Below are 16,394 nucleotides of genomic sequence, written 5' to 3'. Positions count from 1 at the left end.
TATGAACTTCAAAATATTACCTACTAGGAGACGTTCTGGATCTAACCCGTGATTGTGAGAGGCATTTGCTCGGGCTGAATGAATGACCTACAATGTGTAGGATTTTAAAACAAATGCTACCAATTTTGCTTTACCATATAGAAGGTAATAGAATATAACCTTTCTCTCCACTGAAAATGAATATAACTTGAATCTAAATAATCATAAATTGTTGTGTTAAATGCAGACAAAATTGAAGTACGAGTGAGGATACTTTAGAATTTTATATTGGTCTTATAATTGGGAAAGTTAAAAGACAACTAGTGTTGCTACCTGATAGACAGTTTTTGCTGCTCGTTTTATTGTCAATTCCAACTGCATCAATGCATCTTTAACAAGCATGCCACGAACCAGAGCAGCAACTAAGTTGACCTTCTTTGGACTCTAAAATGCCACAGAAGACAGGGTATATAAAAAGTGTAATCAGTCAGATATGAACCAGACCCTTAAACAATCAATTAGTTTACACATCAAACCAAGGAAGGTATTCCAATAGCTTAAAAAATATGTTCTAACTTGTCTGCAAAAGTTGATAACAGATACTGAATATAGCATTATGAAATAAAGCATTACAACTTTTTAATACTCCTATTATAGCTATGCTGAATATACTTGTGATGATACTCTGATACTTGTTTATATTGCCAAATCAAATCAATGGTTTTCTTTAGCCTGCATTAGTGCTTACTTGAAAACCAAACGCACAGATGTGTGGGAACATTGAAGGTTAGAAATGGAGAGATAAAAAAATATAGTAGATACAGTCAAAGAAAGAGTGGTAAGTAGAAGTAGGATGGGGAACTATGAAACTGGGGGGCAAGATGGAATATAATTATTTGAATGTTATATAGAGACACGTTTTAATATTTTTATTTATCTAACAGATTAGGATCATTTGAACACCCATGGGGGCAAATGTCCATAGATTTAGCTCCTCTAAAGTGAGAGGAATGCAATTCAGCAATTGCTGATTAAAATATTGAAAGTTGATATTGTAATTAACTTCAGAATTTGTTACTGTTGGAATCACTCCTGACTTACCTAAGTTACAACCTCATTGGGGATTGCCTAAATTGTTCTCAAAGGAAATATGACTAAAGTAGAGTATATACTCGGGTGCAAACCTTGATTTATAAGTCATTTTTATGAGTTTGAATTAAACTTATACCCAAAGATTAGAAATTAGACATGTACTTGATTTTGTCACAACACTCAACTGTTGATGGTTCAATCAACAGTTATAACTACACTTTATTGGCTTTGTTTTGCTACCTAAATGATGATGGTTTAGTCTCACATTGTTTAGTGATATGACTAAAGTACAATACACAAGTGGGGTGATTACAAGCCAGTTTTATAAGATTAGGTTAGAGTTATACCCAAAGTTTAGGAATTACACATGCACTTGATTTTGTCAAAACACTCAACTGTGGATTGTTCGATCAACATTATGTGTACTGTATTAGCTTGGTTGTAGAAGTACAAGCATTGTTTAAAAGTATGTCATTTGGGTTTACATATTCACCTCTTTTTCATCAGTATTATGCCATATTTATATATATATATAGCAGTTCTGAAATGATATCAAAGATGGTGCAATTCTTGAGTTTGGCAGTGGCAGTTGCACTTGGAAAGATGAAACTAGTCCAGTCCAACAGAGTACAGCAAATTCTTTTACTTTCTCCACTCTCGAAATGATTTTAAAGGAAAAAAAACAGTTTCCATAATAGCATGCAGTTGAATTAGTTTAATTCATAAAATAAAATTTATTTCCTTTTTAAAAATATTTTTTGGCTTGTCAATAGCACCCCGTGGAGTAGTGCAATCACAGAACAACATTGTGGAGCGGCTAGAGAATGCTACAAATTGAGCATTTCTAAATACATTCATCACATGCATTATACTGAATGAATAAAGTAGGATCTGTTTCACTATTTAAGTAATTAAAATACTTTTCCTTCGATGTTGCCATGTCTGGTATATTAAATGTTAAAAGTTTTCATTTGTACTTTTCGGCACTTAAAATTGGAATCATTTCATTCAAAATTCGTTCAATATATACTTGTTCAGGTCTACCAAACATGCTCTTAATGAAGGAATACCAACTACTGCATACAAGAAAACCAAAAGCAAACAATCATGAACACTGATATGCATCTCAAACCTGCTTTATTCCCTTTAATATTGCTTGAACTTTTTCTGGCTTAGTAACATCTTTCTGCTTCTGATCTTCACCTTTTGAACTACCCAAAGATGAAACTGGGACTAAAGGTGACAAAACAGGTGTTTCCTCAGATGAATTTGCCAGTAATGGAGTAGTGCTTGAAATTCCCTGAAACGGAAATAATCAAGTAATAAAATAAAAAAGATGAAGTTAAGAAGAGGGTTAACTACAAAAAGCAAGGGTTCATGTCTTACTTCAACTTTTATTATATATTAGCCTTTACAGACTTAGTTTCATTAATTTGAAGATGACCTGCACGTACTTAAATTTTGATTGCATTGTGTTAGCTTATAGAATGATAATGGTTATTTATAATGGTTATTTGATAATGATTATTTATAGAATGATTAAGAAATTCATAGAGACAACAATTGATCCAAACCAACTTGCAAATTGGTTTGGATCTAACTTTATATTCAACCATCCAGATCTGTTTTGAAGCGTATAGATTGGTTGTATAATTAAAATTTTGTTTGTGTGACCCATAAAATTTACCAAAAGCTAGTTTGGTAAATGTAGGTTCTGATTAACTATTTTATGTAGTTAACACATTTATGTAAGTAATTTTTTGTTATGGTGTTTTGTTTTGTAGTCATGCCAATTGATAAAAGTTGGATTTCTAAACCACGAAACACCATTGAATATGCAAATGGTTTGAATGAATTTTTGGAATTTGCATTTGGACATGCTAATGGTCTTGTCATAAAGTGTCCGTGTTCAAAGTGTGGTTTCAATAAGTGGCAAACAAGGGATGTAGTTCAAGAACACTTAACATGTAGCACTTTTCCTCAAAACTACCAAACTTGGTATATGCACGGTGAAGGACTAAGTGGAAATGAGTCTGTGGTTGTTCCAAGTGCGCATGTCATTGAAGATGTCATAGAATCTCATAATCCAATGGAAGACATGTTGAACGATGCATTTGGGTTTGTGGGGCACCACGATGATCACATTGATGAGGGTACTCAAGATGATGGTGTACAAGATGATATGTTGCATGGTGAAGGAAATACAAACTTTGATGCGTTGTTGAAGGACAATAATGAACCACTATATGAAGGTTGTACCAAGTATTCAAAGTTATCATTCATGTTGAAGTTGTATCATATAAAATGCATGTGTAGAATGAGTGATAAAGCAATGACCATGATTCTAAACTTGCTAAAGGACGCATTTGAACATGCTAAGTTTCCTAACTCATTTTATGAGGCCAAGAATGTGATTAACAAACTTGGTCTTAATTATGTCAAAATACCAGCTTGTCCAAAAGATTGCATGCTATATTGGGGTGAAGAGAATGAAAGCTTAGAAGAATGTAAACGGTGCAAAATGTCTAAGTGGAAAGATAAAGATAAGAAACAATATGCAAAGATCTTGCGTTACTTTCCATTAAAGTCAAGATTGCAACGATTGTTTATGAGTTTTAAGACAATTGAATCTATGACATGGCATGCATCAGAGGATAACCAGGATGGGTTGATGAGGCATCCTAGAGATTCTGAGGCTTGGAAAGCATTTGATGTATTACATCCAGAATTTGCAAATGAGTACGACTGGGCTTAGCTAGTGATGGCTTCAACCCTTTCGGAACCATGAGTACAAGCTATAGTATATGGCCAGTAGTCCTCATCCCATACAATCGTCCTCCTTGGGAGTGTATGAAGCAAACCTCTTTTATCCTATCCATGATAATTCTTGGAAAACAAATGACAGGAAACGACATTGATGTATACTTACAACCACTCATAAAAGAATTAAAGGAGCTCTGGTTCGATGGAGTGCAAACTTTTGATTATTCGAAAAAAGAAATGTTTACATTGCGAGCGGCTTTGTTGTGGACAATTAGTGACTTCCCTGGCCTAGGCAATTTATCTGGATGGAACACGCACACTGGTCTTGCTTGCCCAACTTGTAACTTTGACACTGAGTCTTCTTTGTTGTATAGGGGCAAATACAGCTTTATGGGACACCGTCGATTTTTACATAAAGAACATAGATTCAGATTGAGTCGTTCTCTTTTTGACGGAAGAACTGAACTAACGGAAGCACCAGAACATTTGTCAGGGTCAGACATATTTAAACAAGTTGAGGGTATCAATGTTACATTTGGAAAACCATTAGAACCTACGGATACAAGTAAAAGGGGTCGGGGAAAGAATGTTCTTGAAGTTGTTGGAGCAGAACAATGGAAAAAGAGAAGTATATTTTTTGATCTTCCTTATTGGGAGACGAACTTGTTACACCATTGTCTAGATGTCATGCATATTGAAAAAAATGTTTGTGACAATGTTTTGTATACAATACTCAATGACCCTAAGAAATCAAAAGATAATTTAAAAGCCCGAAAGGTACTTAAAGAAATGGGTATAAGGAATGAACTTTGGCCAGATGAAAGAGGAAGATTTCGGCCAAGTGTGTTTTCATTGTCAAAACCAAAGAAAAAAACGTTTTTACAAACACTGAAAGATGTGAAAATGCCAGATGGATACTCGAGTAATATTTCAAGGTGTATTGATTTGAAAGCTAGAAAGATTTTTGGCCTTAAGAGTCATGATTGTCATATTCTTATGGAACATTTACTACCCATTGCCATACGTAATGTTTTACCAAACAATGTGACTGCAGTGATAGTAGAACTATGTTCATTTTTTCGACAATTATGTGGCAAAAGTTTAAGCCAAACCGAACTTGATAAACTTCAGTCCCGCATCATTGAAACTCTTTGCCACATGGAAATGTTGTTCCCTCCTACCTTTTTTACAGTTATGGTGCACTTAACTTGTCACTTAGTTGGTGAGGCCAAACTTGGAGGCCCGGTTCATTATCGTTGGATGTATCCCATAGAAAGGTAAATGTTTTTGGCACACATAGATTTTGAAGTTTTTTTAAGCTTCATATTTGATTATCCTAATTGAAAAAATATTTTATAGGTATTTGGGACATTTAAAATCATATGTTCGAAACAAGGCACAACCTGAAGGTTCCATTGCCGAAGAATACCTAGCTGAAGAGGTTCTGACCTTTACCTCTGAATATATGGAAGGGGTTGAGACAAGAAGTAACAGGCCTTCACGTGTGGATGATTCTTGTAATACAAATATGCCACAATTGAGTACCATTTTCCCACCAATTGGTAGAGTAGTAAGTGCCTCTTCAACTTTTGAGTTGTCAACCATGCAAAGAACTCAAGCACATCGATATGTGTTATTTAATGGCCCTGAAGTTACCCCTTTCATTCAGTGAGTGTTAACACAACTATAAATTTAATTATATTCAAAATGTGTCCTTAATGGAATCATTAGTAACACATTGGTTATGATTATTTTCTTAGGGAATTTAAAAGTCATTTGCGAAGGAGGTTTAGAGGGAGAAGAATTTCAAATATAGAGATAGAAAGGATTGTTAATAAGGATTTCATGAATTGGTTTCCTCAAAGGGTACGTAGAAACTGTTTTTATAATTGTTTTATTAAAGTTTGTAACATATGTTCACACATTCAATCCTTATTTTTGTAGATTAATAACCCAGACATTTCAAGTACAGTGTCAAATGATCTTAAGTATCTATCTCAAGGTCCGACTCCACATGCTAGAAGATTTTCTGCCTTCAATGTAAATGGATTCAAGTTTAGGACCGAAAGTCGAGAACATGGGTTAAAAACCCAAAACAATGGAGTTTACTTAACTTCATCAACATCATGTGTTGCAAGTATGGCTGATCAAAACATTAGGGAAGCGGATTTGGCATACTATGGAAAATTAGAAGATATAATTGAGCTTAATTACTATGGTCGTTTTAAAGTGACATTGTTCAAATGTAAATGGGCTGACACCACAAGAGATAGGGGGCTTAGAAAGGATCCGTGGGGTTTTACTTCTATTAAATTTTCAAGATTAATTCACATGGGAGATCGTGAGGAGCATGATCCATATATTGAAGCTTCACAAGCTGAAATGGTATATTATGTTAATGATGAAGTTAACAAGGATTGGAAAATTGTCGTCCACTTGAAACCACGAGACTTGTATGATATGGGAGAAGGAGATAATGAAGTTTGTGAACTGGAACCATGTCCACAACAAGATTTAAACCATTTTTTCAGTGAGTCTGAACATTTGCCATTGTTTAGGGATGATGAAGATGATGAATTATTAAACGAGGATAACAATGATCACGAACTTCATGAAAATGACTCAATGTCAGAGTAATAATAAGCTTGGTCTGTTAATAAAATTGCACATGTATGGTTATTGTTAGTTGCACATCTATTTGATTATGTACTTTGATATGCATTGTTATATCTTGTTTTTGTATTTTATTCTTTCCTTTTTATGTGCAGATATGCCTAAGCCTAAGAGGATTAAGAACTTGTTTAAGGCAATTGGTGGACATAGTTCAGACACATCTGTGAGGAACTATGTTCAACCTAATGACACGCCTCAAACTACACGTCAACAAATAACTAAATCTGGTCAACCACATATTGGATCTCCATTACCACAAGCATCTGGACATACACCACCACAAATCTCAAAATCTGCACAACCACGAGATTTACAACTTACTTTTGAATCAGCAGCGCTACCACAAACTGAGTCTACTCAACCACCAATCTCACAATCTGCACAACCTGAAGGCACATCTGAGTATGCACAACCACACACATCTGACTCTGCACTACCACATACATCTGAGTCTACACTGCCACATACATCCGAGTCTACACAACCACATACCCCTCAATCTGCACAACCGCATACATTAGAATCTGAAGCAGAAAGGGTGGCACCAAAAAAAGGCAGACATTCAAACCACTATTGGTTTGTTGATACTATAGGTAAACATATGTTAATTTTGTTGTTGTGTTTTTCTTTTTCATTTAATTACTTTCATTGCAGATACCTTAATGTATTATACTTTATAGATGAGCATGGAGTTACTCAGAAAACGAAGCTCAAGGTTAGGGATGCTCATAATTTGCCCATTGGAACACGTGTGGTTGTCAACTATGATGATAACTTTCAACCCATTGGAGAAGCATGTGGTTTGCTTGCTGGAGTTTGTGGACAGCTAGCAGCAAATCATATATTGTTGCCTATAAGTTTTGAAAGTTGGTCATCTGTGCCTGATACTTACAAGGATACTATATGGGAGAGTGCACTGAAGGTAATTGACCCTACATTCAATAAAACATTAAATATGTACATTCTTATTTCAGTTTTTGAATATATATGTGGACTAACAATTGTATTATTTGAAGAGTCGTTTTTGCTTCATGGTAAATGAAGATCTCGCTAAGAGAGATGTTATGTTCAAAATTGGCAAATTGTGGAGGGAGTATAGATGCAAGCTCTGGAATGAATTCTATGACCCAGTGTTAAGCAGAAATGACTTGATAAAGAATGTTCCAGATGGTCTTAACATGGAGCAGTGGGCTATATTTGTGGATTATCGTCTCAAGCCTTCCACAGTGGTACATACTTTTCATTTCATATATTTCTCACTCAACTTGATTTTAAATTTGCAAAAACTGATTTCATTTTATTGTGTAGAAACTGTGTAACAGGAATAGAGAGATAAGAAAGAAACAAACTATTCCTCACACTGGTGGAGCTATGGCATTGTCAAGAAGGAGGGATAATCTGGTATATTTACATATATGTAGCTTTGTGAATTTGGCATATATTTTGATTTATAATATATTATGTATTTTTGTAATTATATTATCCTTTTTGGAATGTATAGAAAATTGAGACTGGTAGGAACATTGGCCGAGCTGAGATGTGGAAGATCACACACAAGAGGAAGAATGGCACGTATGTTAATGATGAAGCTATGGAGATTGGGGTAACTTCTAATTATATCAGTTTTGAACCTCTCATTTTCTTCTTTATGTTGAACAGAGTAATTGTTTTCTGTATATACTATTTTTGAGACATACTATTTTGGATTTGGATACTGATTTGGATATTGTTTTAGACTATTTTGGACTATTTTAGATACTGTCTTAGACTGTTTTGGGTTATTTTGGACACTGTCTTGGACTGTTTTAGGAACATATTGTCTCTACCATGGGTATATATTGTTTTGGACTGTTTTGGATTGTTTTGGGCTATTTTGGATACTGTCTTGGACTGTTTTGGGAACATATTGTGTCTGCCATGAGTATATACTATTTTGGACTGTTTTGAGCTATTTTGGATACTGTCTTGAATTGTTTTCGATTGTTTTGGGAACACTTTGTCTCTACCATGAGTATATATTGTTTTGGACTGTTTTGAATTGTTTTAGGCTATTTTGGATACTGTCTTGAACTATTTTGGATTGTTTTGGGAACATATTGTCTCTATCATGGCTATATATTGTTTTGGACTATTTTGGACTGTTTTGAGCTATTTTGGATACTGTCTTGAATTGTTTTCGATTGTTTTGGGAACACTTTGTCTCTACCATGAGTATATATTGTTTTGGACTGTTTTGAATTGTTTTGGGCTATTTTGGATACTGTCTTGAACTGTTTTGGATTGTTTTGGGAACATATTGTCTCTATCATGGATATATATTGTTTTGGACTATTTTGGATTGTTTTGGCCTATTTTGGATACTTCCTTGGACTGTTTTGGACACTGTTTTGGGAACATATTGTCTCTACCATGGGTATATATTGTTTTGGACTGTTTTGGATTGTTTTAGGCTATTTTGGATATTGTCTTGGACTGTTTTAGACTGTTTTGGGAACATATTGTCTCTACCATGGGTATATATTGTTTTGGATTGTTTTGGATTGTTTTGGGCTATTTTGGATACTGTCTTGGACTGTTTTGGGAAGACGAACATTAAAGTTGGTTGCTTCCATTTTTATGTAGGATAAAATTGATGAGTTAATGCTGGAAAATCCAGAAACTGCATCACATATATCTCCAAATGATCCTGTTGGTGTCATTTTTGGAAAGGAGCATCCAGGGAGGGTCAGAGGACTTTCATATGGAGCTTGTCCTACCCTTGCTTTCAAGAAATCCACAACAAGGGTAAGCAATATGAATAATGGTTCCTCTAGTGGTGGGTCTTCAACAAATGTTGAAGAAAAGGTAGAAAAGATGGCAACAGAACTTGCAGTTGTAAGGAGCCAAATGCATACTATGCTAGCCTACATTGCTTCTAGACCAGACGTGCCGGAACATTTTGCTGCAATGGTAGCAAATTTGGTACAAGCATCTATTAATGAGGTATAAATTACTATACTTAAAATTTTATTATAATATTGTTTTCATTTATTTTTTAAAAATTGTCAATTAATTTTAAACATATTTTAACTTATTCCAGGCACCGGATGTTGCTAGTGGTGCTCCATCACCAAACCAGAATATAAGATCAAGTGGAGGGAGTAAGACAAATTAGGATTGAGAATTTACTTGTAATATGTTTAGAAAATGAAACAATTTACATTTTGACAATTTAATTTACTTGTTGTTTGGATTAATTTGACATTATCAACTTTGTTATTTCAATGAATGAATGAACTCATCTTTTGATTATTATATTTCTCAATTTTAAATATATTATGAAATTAGTTTATGTTATAACTTAATTATATATATTATGAAACATAATATCAAATTAATTAATATTATAAAATCAAATTATAAAATAGAATTAAATAAATTATTATAAATATTAAAAATAAAATTAAAGTTTAATTATAATATCAAATTAAATAATATTATGAAATCAAATTATAAAATAGAATTAAATAAATTATTATAAATATTAAAAATAAAATTAAATATTTAATATTCGAATTATTACAGTTATAAAGTGGCGGTTAAAACTGCCACTATTTACGTAAGAATTGGTTTACCCAATTTTAAAATTACGACATTTATAACTGACGTCAATTGCACGCTTAAAACCGCCACATTATACAATGCATACTATGGCGTCTGCTACAACGGTTCTCATTTGACCGCCACATTAAACTTTGTGGCGGCAAGAATTCTGGCAGTACGCAATACCGCCACAGACGTATAATGCGGCAGTTAAAAACGCCAGTTTTTACGAAAATAACCGCCGCATTATACACGTTTTTTTGTAGTGAAGACTAAAATTTTCAACTTCTTGTCATCCTCAAGCGGAAGGCCAAACCGAAGTAGTCAATAGATCTCTTGGGACTATGCTTAGGGCTATCATGAAGGGCAACCATAAATCTTGGGATGAGTATCTTCCCCACATTGAGTTTGCTTACAATCGAGTAGTTCACTAGGTGTCTCGGAATCCCAAAACGGCACACAATGTTTTTCCACACACAATGTTGGGCCTTATGAGCAGTTTTTTGTGCAACTGGCTCAACTTCAATCCATTTGGTGAAGTATTCAATGGCTACAATGAGGTTCTTCATCTAACGTATCACCAAAGGGAAAAGGCCTAAAGTGTCTATCCCCCACATATGGAAAAAGGTAATGGGTTATAAATTGATCGCAACTCCTCAGTGAGTGCATGACACCAATTGGCGTGCTTCTAACATTGCTCATAACATTGGACATATCTCACACAATCCTCTTTCATCGTAATACCCAGCTCAGATGACTTTAAACGAGAGAGCTTGTCCTCCTATGTGGCTACCACAAATGCCTTCATAGAGCTCGGTCATTATGCGGGTGCACTAATCTCCACTTACACATGTGAGGATCGGGTGGGTATAACCGTGAAGAAAAAGGTTTCCATCAATAGGGTATATCGCTCTGCATTCCTCTTAACCATGTTGGCCTCCGTAGGTTCGACAGGTTCCCTGGTGGAACATCGGCCACGTCAATGCAGGTCCTTCCACGATTCCTCATTGATTTTCCACGATTCCTCATTGATTTTGCGCAACTCCTCATTGGTTTGCGCGTGTTCCTCCATAGTTATCCAAGAGGCCTCGATTTCTGCCATCAGACGATCTTGCAACAGCTCTTGGTCAACTTGGGGTTCTACTCGTAGCCGCTCCTGCTCAGCCTTGGCTTCCTCTTGGATTCGCTCTTTCTCTCTTCAATATTATTCATTCACCTCTTGGAGGGCCCTCATGGCCTCCATGAGTTGTTGTTAGGCAGGGGCATCGCTTCCTTCGAATGCCAGTAGGCCTTGCCTTGTGTTTATCATCACGTCCAAAAGATCAGTTGTAAATGTGGATGGGATCAGATAAGGGCCCCACGGTGGGCGCCAAATGTTCTCGCCGATTGACCTCAGACGAATTGAATGGGCAAGATCCTTTTCTGATTTATCTCCAATTAGTGCTTTGAGGTACTTGGTGCTCCGCTAAGACAAAGGGAGCTCTACCTGTTGATCACACTCCAACGATCAAGTCAGTGAGAACATTCAAAAATATCAAATCAGCTACAGTCTCAAGTATTCAGAAACATCATACCTTTACTTGGGGTCTCAAGACCCTTTTATAGATATTCCTTCAACGGTTTTCTCCAATCTCAACAGAGCAAGATTTCAACAGGGAAAATATAATATCAACAAAAAGCATATAATCATAACAGAAACATACTGCTTACGTGCACCTTTATTTTCAAGTGCTTAACAACAATAACACATTTTGTTCACATGCACCTTTATTCTCGGGTGCTAACTACTTTATTCTCAACAACTTTTATTGGTATTTAATTAGTGTATGTATTATAAATAATTGATAGCTGTCGTTTTTCTGTCAAATTAATATGATTCTAGCGTAGACTTGTCTAACACTAGAGAGATGATAGTATAATTGTGGACAAATGTCCCCAAGTCGTCTCCCAACGAATCCAATAGTAAAATCAGTTGATCAGGGTTTAAAATCTATCTGCAAGCAATAAAAGTTAGCAATAACAATAAAGATAAAAATAAGGGGTTGAAATAGTTTTGCAGAAAATACAAAAGAGATTTGAAATAACAAATAAAAAGCGGTTGATCCCAAGTTCTTCCACCATTGAATTCTTCACAGGTTTTCTAAAGATTAATCTTTTCTCAATCCTCCAACAGAGTTAACCCAGATTGAACATGCACCAATCTAATTCAACTGAAACTCACCAGTAAAACATGCGTCTACTGGTTTAATCAATACCCACTTTGTTCCATGCGTATACTCCATGGGAATGCTTACCTCCTCTCTCTTGAATCATGCGCCCAAGAAATTAATTAGAACGATGCGAACTAACTAAGAAACCAAAGTTTAAGACAAGGAAGACTCTCAATCATGCGTTCAAGTACAACCTCTCACAGAAACTAGTTTTCCAGGAGATTAGACAATAAAAACAACTGCTATATAGACTTAAAAATTGAAACTTTTATTGAAAAAAACCTTAGAACTCAATGGAAAATTACAAAGGAATCAACAGATTTAGCCTTCCATGCGGAAGCAAAACAAAAGAATTACTAAAAAGAAAATAAACTAAGAAAACCCTATGAAACTCTCTCCCTTTCTACTTGATGCTTGTGTTCTTTTATAGGGCTTTTCTGCTCCAAGGATCTTGGGAAAATATTGTAGTTTAGATTTTGTAAACAATTTCCACTTTCCATAATTCTTTTTATTTTGTAGAAGATTTGCTTCCAATTTTGTTTCTGGGATCTTGTAACTTTTATTTTCTCTTTCTTCTCCTCAGAATTTGTTTTCTGTTTTGATTCAAAGAAACAACTTGGACTTTTGCATGTTTGACCCATTCACAAAGGCAGATGCTTTAGATAGTTTACCCTTAAAACACAAAATTACCAAAGATAATAGTTAAGGTCCAAATAAACCCAATTATATGAATATTAATTAAAACAATGGATTTATTTATTATTATAGTCTAATAATTTATTATTAAGGTTATTGTGTGTGAATAAATATATGCTCATCAATAATCATAATACTTCTTCTATTTTTATTATCTTTTTTGTGTTCTCGATCAACGTCAACGTCTGGGTTGAGCTCATGGCCCACCCTTTGAGCCCATACTCGTCCAAAACCGAACTGACCATCCTAAATGCTTGGACCGAGGTTCCGAATACTCTTGACCAATACACTCTTACTTTGGAGCTTGCAACTATGCACCTTAGGAGTTCAATATAGGACTCTTTTCTTCTCCATAGAAGACACATTCTCAGCTTCTCTTCTCATTTATTCTTTTGAGATTGTAATGTACTCTTGCTACTTCTGTAGCCTAAGTTTCCTCTTTTAATCATAAGAGTTGGTCCTCACTCACATACTTGTTAGAGTTGGTCCTTCACCTAAGCTTATTAAATTTGTGTTGCAGCCACTACAAGGAACAAGAAGTTTAAGAAAATGTCACTTTCATGAAACTAACATCATGCCCTGATGTTCAAGCAGAAGTGAGAATTATTTATAGTGCCCTGTGTAGGCCCAAAAATTCATTAACACAGAACAAGTTCTGCCAAAACCGTGCCTCTCATACTGTCCTACAAAAGTTGAAGCAGAAGTGAGAACTATTCAGAGTACGATGTATGGGTCCAAAATTAATATGGCCACAAACTAAGTTCTACCTAGACATGTCACAGACATTCTCTTTCTACACTCCAATAATATTAGCCTACACCTGGTTTTATTAAAGAAAGATCATCTGAAAGTTCTTCGTTCTGAATTTTGTAATCTAGATCTTGCAAAGGTTGTCTCTCATTACAAACATGAGCAGACAGAATAACAAACATGCTAAAACAAGTATACATAGAACGAGCATATGCAGAAGATAATGATTTCATTATTCTATTCCAAAGCACACCTCAACAACATACTTATTAACATAGATACATGGTGTTTCATCAAGATGCGTATTCCTAATACACCAGAAACAGATTATGGAGCCACGGGAAAAGGTACCCAGACTAGATTATCAGGAGGGAAGAAATGGCAAACAGGGGAGGTTCCAGGCTCAACTTTAAGCACACGAAATGACACGTGGTCCCGGTCCCACTTAGATGTGTCCATGTGGCAAATGGCTACAGCTTGAACTCTTCCTCCATTCTCACCCTCTACCATCACCTCATAGAGATTGGTGTCACTGTGCTGACTGTGGCAGTAAAAAACTGCATAAGGGTAAGGCATAGGGTGACACCCTATGACGTTTGGAACTGAAATCACTTTCACTTCCGAGATTGTGTAGTTCTGTAAAAGAGTTGTTGAGTTTGTGAGATGGACAGTGGTCAGAACTTTGAACTGTGCATTGGACCCAAACAGATAGTGTGCAAAATCAAACAAGGACTCGAGGGATGTGGCACAGAACTTGGTCTCTCCTTCCATGTTTTCAAATTCACATTGTTTGAGTGTATACTTCATGGCCTTGGCTTGGGGTGAGTGTTTTGAGATGGAGAAGAATTTTAGAAGGTATGGTAGGTATTTTGATGAGAAGGGAACCTGGTCAGATTCTTCTCTGGTCAAAAATTTTGGAGACTTTGAAGAGTTTTTCTTGGAAAAGTAGATGGGCATGATTTTCCCAACCTTTAAATCATTTGGGATGAAAAACACATTCAGTTCAGGTTTGTGATCATCATGAGATGGCTTATAAGCCTGCACATCCTTTTCAATGATCTTTTTGTTTCTATGTTTCTTCTCCTTCTCCTTCTTCTTGTCTTTTTCTTTATCAACTCCCTTTCCTTTCTTCACTTTATCCTTATCATCGTCGTCGTCTTCATCATCGTCTTCGTCGTCGTCGTCATGATCTTCGTCGTCGTCGTCATCATGATGGACATGCTTCTTCTTCGTGTCTATATCAGCGCCTTCGAGCTGAATAACGCTGTCAAGTACAAGACCCTCTGTTGCAAGCTTTTGCAAATTATAGGATGCCTCCTTCAGTTCAAATTCTCTACTAGATGTTGCAGTTATCTTTCTAGCTCCACCCTCTTGTAGAATCTGCAACGTCAACCAAGAAGACAAATAAAGTTGAATAATCAAGAGGTAGACCATGCAAAGTCAAGAGGATCAACAACATGATGATGAAAATTAACTTAGGAACTGATAAAGTCATTTCAAGCAAAGGAAACAAACGAACAAAAGAAATTTTTCAAGAAGCAGAAGAAGAAAACATAAGTTGCAAGATCTGTCTATTAGAGATAAAAATAAAGTTTCAAGTCAACAGAGATATGACTTAGTTTAATCGAATACCAGAACTGGATCTTACCAAAAAGACGACCAGGGTGCATAGGATGAAGCTCCAGGAAGCAAATCCAAGTTTCATTTTTTCTTTTGGTTTTTCCTTGAAACTTCTGGTTCTTCTTTGAAGCTTGTATCAGAAAAGGAACAGAGACAACTAAAGATATTGGGTCCTAGGAAAACAAGAAAGCTCGGAAATCAATATTCAGAACCTTCTCGTGCCATAGTTTTCGGTATTTTATGGCGCGTCTTTGGGGGGAGCTTTTCCTATTATTTACATGGCACCAAGCAAAAATTTGCTTTTTTCTTAAGCCATTTTATATATATAATTTAATGTTTGATTATAATAAATTAAGTTTGCCTTTGAATCAGAATTTGATTATGCTAAATCAAATCAACATATAAGATTCATTTTCAATGTTCATTTTTTAAAATACAATAACTATACCGAATAACTAATTTTATACACTATATTTGAAAAATAAAAAAACGAAATATCTTTATATATATATAACTATTAACAATATAATTTTAATAATATTATTAACTAAAATTTATTAAAATTCAGAAAATTCATAAGAGTTATTTAATGAGTTTTATTTACAAATTTTAATAAACGGGTGAGATCTGATTGTTATTTTTTCAGCGAAGTTGGTTGTTTGAATTCTTTATTTGCATATAAACCCCACTCTATATTTTCAAATCAGAAAATAAAAAATCCCTTTTATATCATCCAAATTGTGAATGATTCTTCTATTTTCTATACTCAAAGAATGGTAGTAAACCCCAATACATATTTTAACATATTTTTTCTATGATCATATATTTTACTATTGATTAGAATTTAATAAAAAATTAAAAGAATTGAAAGAATCATATTAAACATAAAGAGTAAAACTCATATTCTGTTCTGACTTTTAAATTTCCTTAACTAATTATAAAATGTTTACGGTGAAGAGAGCCAGGAACTCAGTTAATCGTTATGAAGAAAATCTTCAATAACACATGCATTAGTCCTTAAATTATGCG

General features: G+C 34.9%; 4 protein-coding genes across 4 annotated transcripts; 3 read left to right on the top strand and 1 right to left on the bottom strand.

The window, feature by feature from the left end:
* Positions 1-2,857: 2,857 nt before the first annotated feature.
* LOC150025136 (uncharacterized) lies at positions 2,858-3,826 on the top strand. The gene has a single exon (XM_090295632.1). The coding sequence runs from the start codon at positions 2,858-2,860 to the stop codon at positions 3,824-3,826; it is 969 nt and encodes a 322-aa protein (XP_090151758.1).
* LOC137822160 (uncharacterized) lies at positions 2,963-6,471 on the top strand. The gene is made up of 4 exons (XM_090295631.1): positions 2,963-5,111; positions 5,194-5,502; positions 5,595-5,700; positions 5,779-6,471. The coding sequence occupies exons 1-4, from the start codon at positions 3,856-3,858 to the stop codon at positions 6,469-6,471; spliced, it is 2,364 nt and encodes a 787-aa protein (XP_090151757.1). The 5' UTR covers positions 2,963-3,855.
* A 1,100-nt stretch (positions 6,472-7,571) lies between these two features.
* On the top strand, positions 7,572-9,661 carry LOC137822158 (uncharacterized). The gene is made up of 4 exons (XM_090295630.1): positions 7,572-7,736; positions 7,816-7,908; positions 9,130-9,489; positions 9,587-9,661. Exons 1-4 carry the CDS (start codon positions 7,572-7,574, stop codon positions 9,659-9,661), a joined length of 693 nt encoding a protein of 230 aa, XP_090151756.1.
* Positions 9,662-13,957: 4,296 nt separating this feature from the next.
* Positions 13,958-15,663, bottom strand: LOC137820800 (BURP domain-containing protein BNM2A). Its single transcript, XM_068625049.1, has 2 exons — positions 15,394-15,663; positions 13,958-15,125 (listed from the first exon to the last, which is right to left on the bottom strand). The coding sequence occupies exons 1-2, from the start codon at positions 15,448-15,450 to the stop codon at positions 14,073-14,075; spliced, it is 1,110 nt and encodes a 369-aa protein (XP_068481150.1). The 5' UTR covers positions 15,451-15,663; the 3' UTR covers positions 13,958-14,072.
* Positions 15,664-16,394: the final 731 nt, after the last annotated feature.

This window comes from Phaseolus vulgaris, chromosome 9 (genome assembly GCF_051622355.1).
Source record: "Phaseolus vulgaris cultivar YP4 chromosome 9, ASM5162235v1, whole genome shotgun sequence".
NCBI classification, from domain to species: domain Eukaryota; kingdom Viridiplantae; phylum Streptophyta; class Magnoliopsida; order Fabales; family Fabaceae; genus Phaseolus; species Phaseolus vulgaris.
The sequence above is the reverse complement of the archived record's forward strand: the minus strand, read 5'-3'. Positions and strand labels throughout refer to the sequence as shown.

What these genes read in the sequence shown, in the direction of transcription:
- LOC137822158 (XM_090295630.1), top strand. Translation starts at nt 7,572, where the DNA reads ATGTTCAAAATTGGCAAATTGTGGAGGGAGTATAGATGCAAGCTCTGG. An exon ending in GTCTCAAGCCTTCCACAGTG is followed by an intron (nt 7,737 to 7,815) that starts GTACATACTTTT and finishes TTTATTGTGTAG; the next exon opens with AAACTGTGTAACAGGAATAG. An exon ending in TACAAGCATCTATTAATGAG is followed by an intron (nt 9,490 to 9,586) that starts GTATAAATTACT and finishes AACTTATTCCAG; the next exon opens with GCACCGGATGTTGCTAGTGG.
- LOC137822160 (XM_090295631.1), top strand. Translation starts at nt 3,856, where the DNA reads ATGAGTACAAGCTATAGTATATGGCCAGTAGTCCTCATCCCATACAAT. An exon ending in TGGATGTATCCCATAGAAAG is followed by an intron (nt 5,112 to 5,193) that starts GTAAATGTTTTT and finishes AATATTTTATAG; the next exon opens with GTATTTGGGACATTTAAAAT. An exon ending in TGAATTGGTTTCCTCAAAGG is followed by an intron (nt 5,701 to 5,778) that starts GTACGTAGAAAC and finishes TTATTTTTGTAG; the next exon opens with ATTAATAACCCAGACATTTC.
- LOC137820800 (XM_068625049.1), bottom strand. Translation starts at nt 15,450, where the DNA reads ATGAAACTTGGATTTGCTTCCTGGAGCTTCATCCTATGCACCCTGGTC. An exon ending in GCACCCTGGTCGTCTTTTTG is followed by an intron (nt 15,126 to 15,393) that starts GTAAGATCCAGT and finishes TTGACGTTGCAG; the next exon opens with ATTCTACAAGAGGGTGGAGC.
- LOC150025136 (XM_090295632.1), top strand. Translation starts at nt 2,858, where the DNA reads ATGCCAATTGATAAAAGTTGGATTTCTAAACCACGAAACACCATTGAA.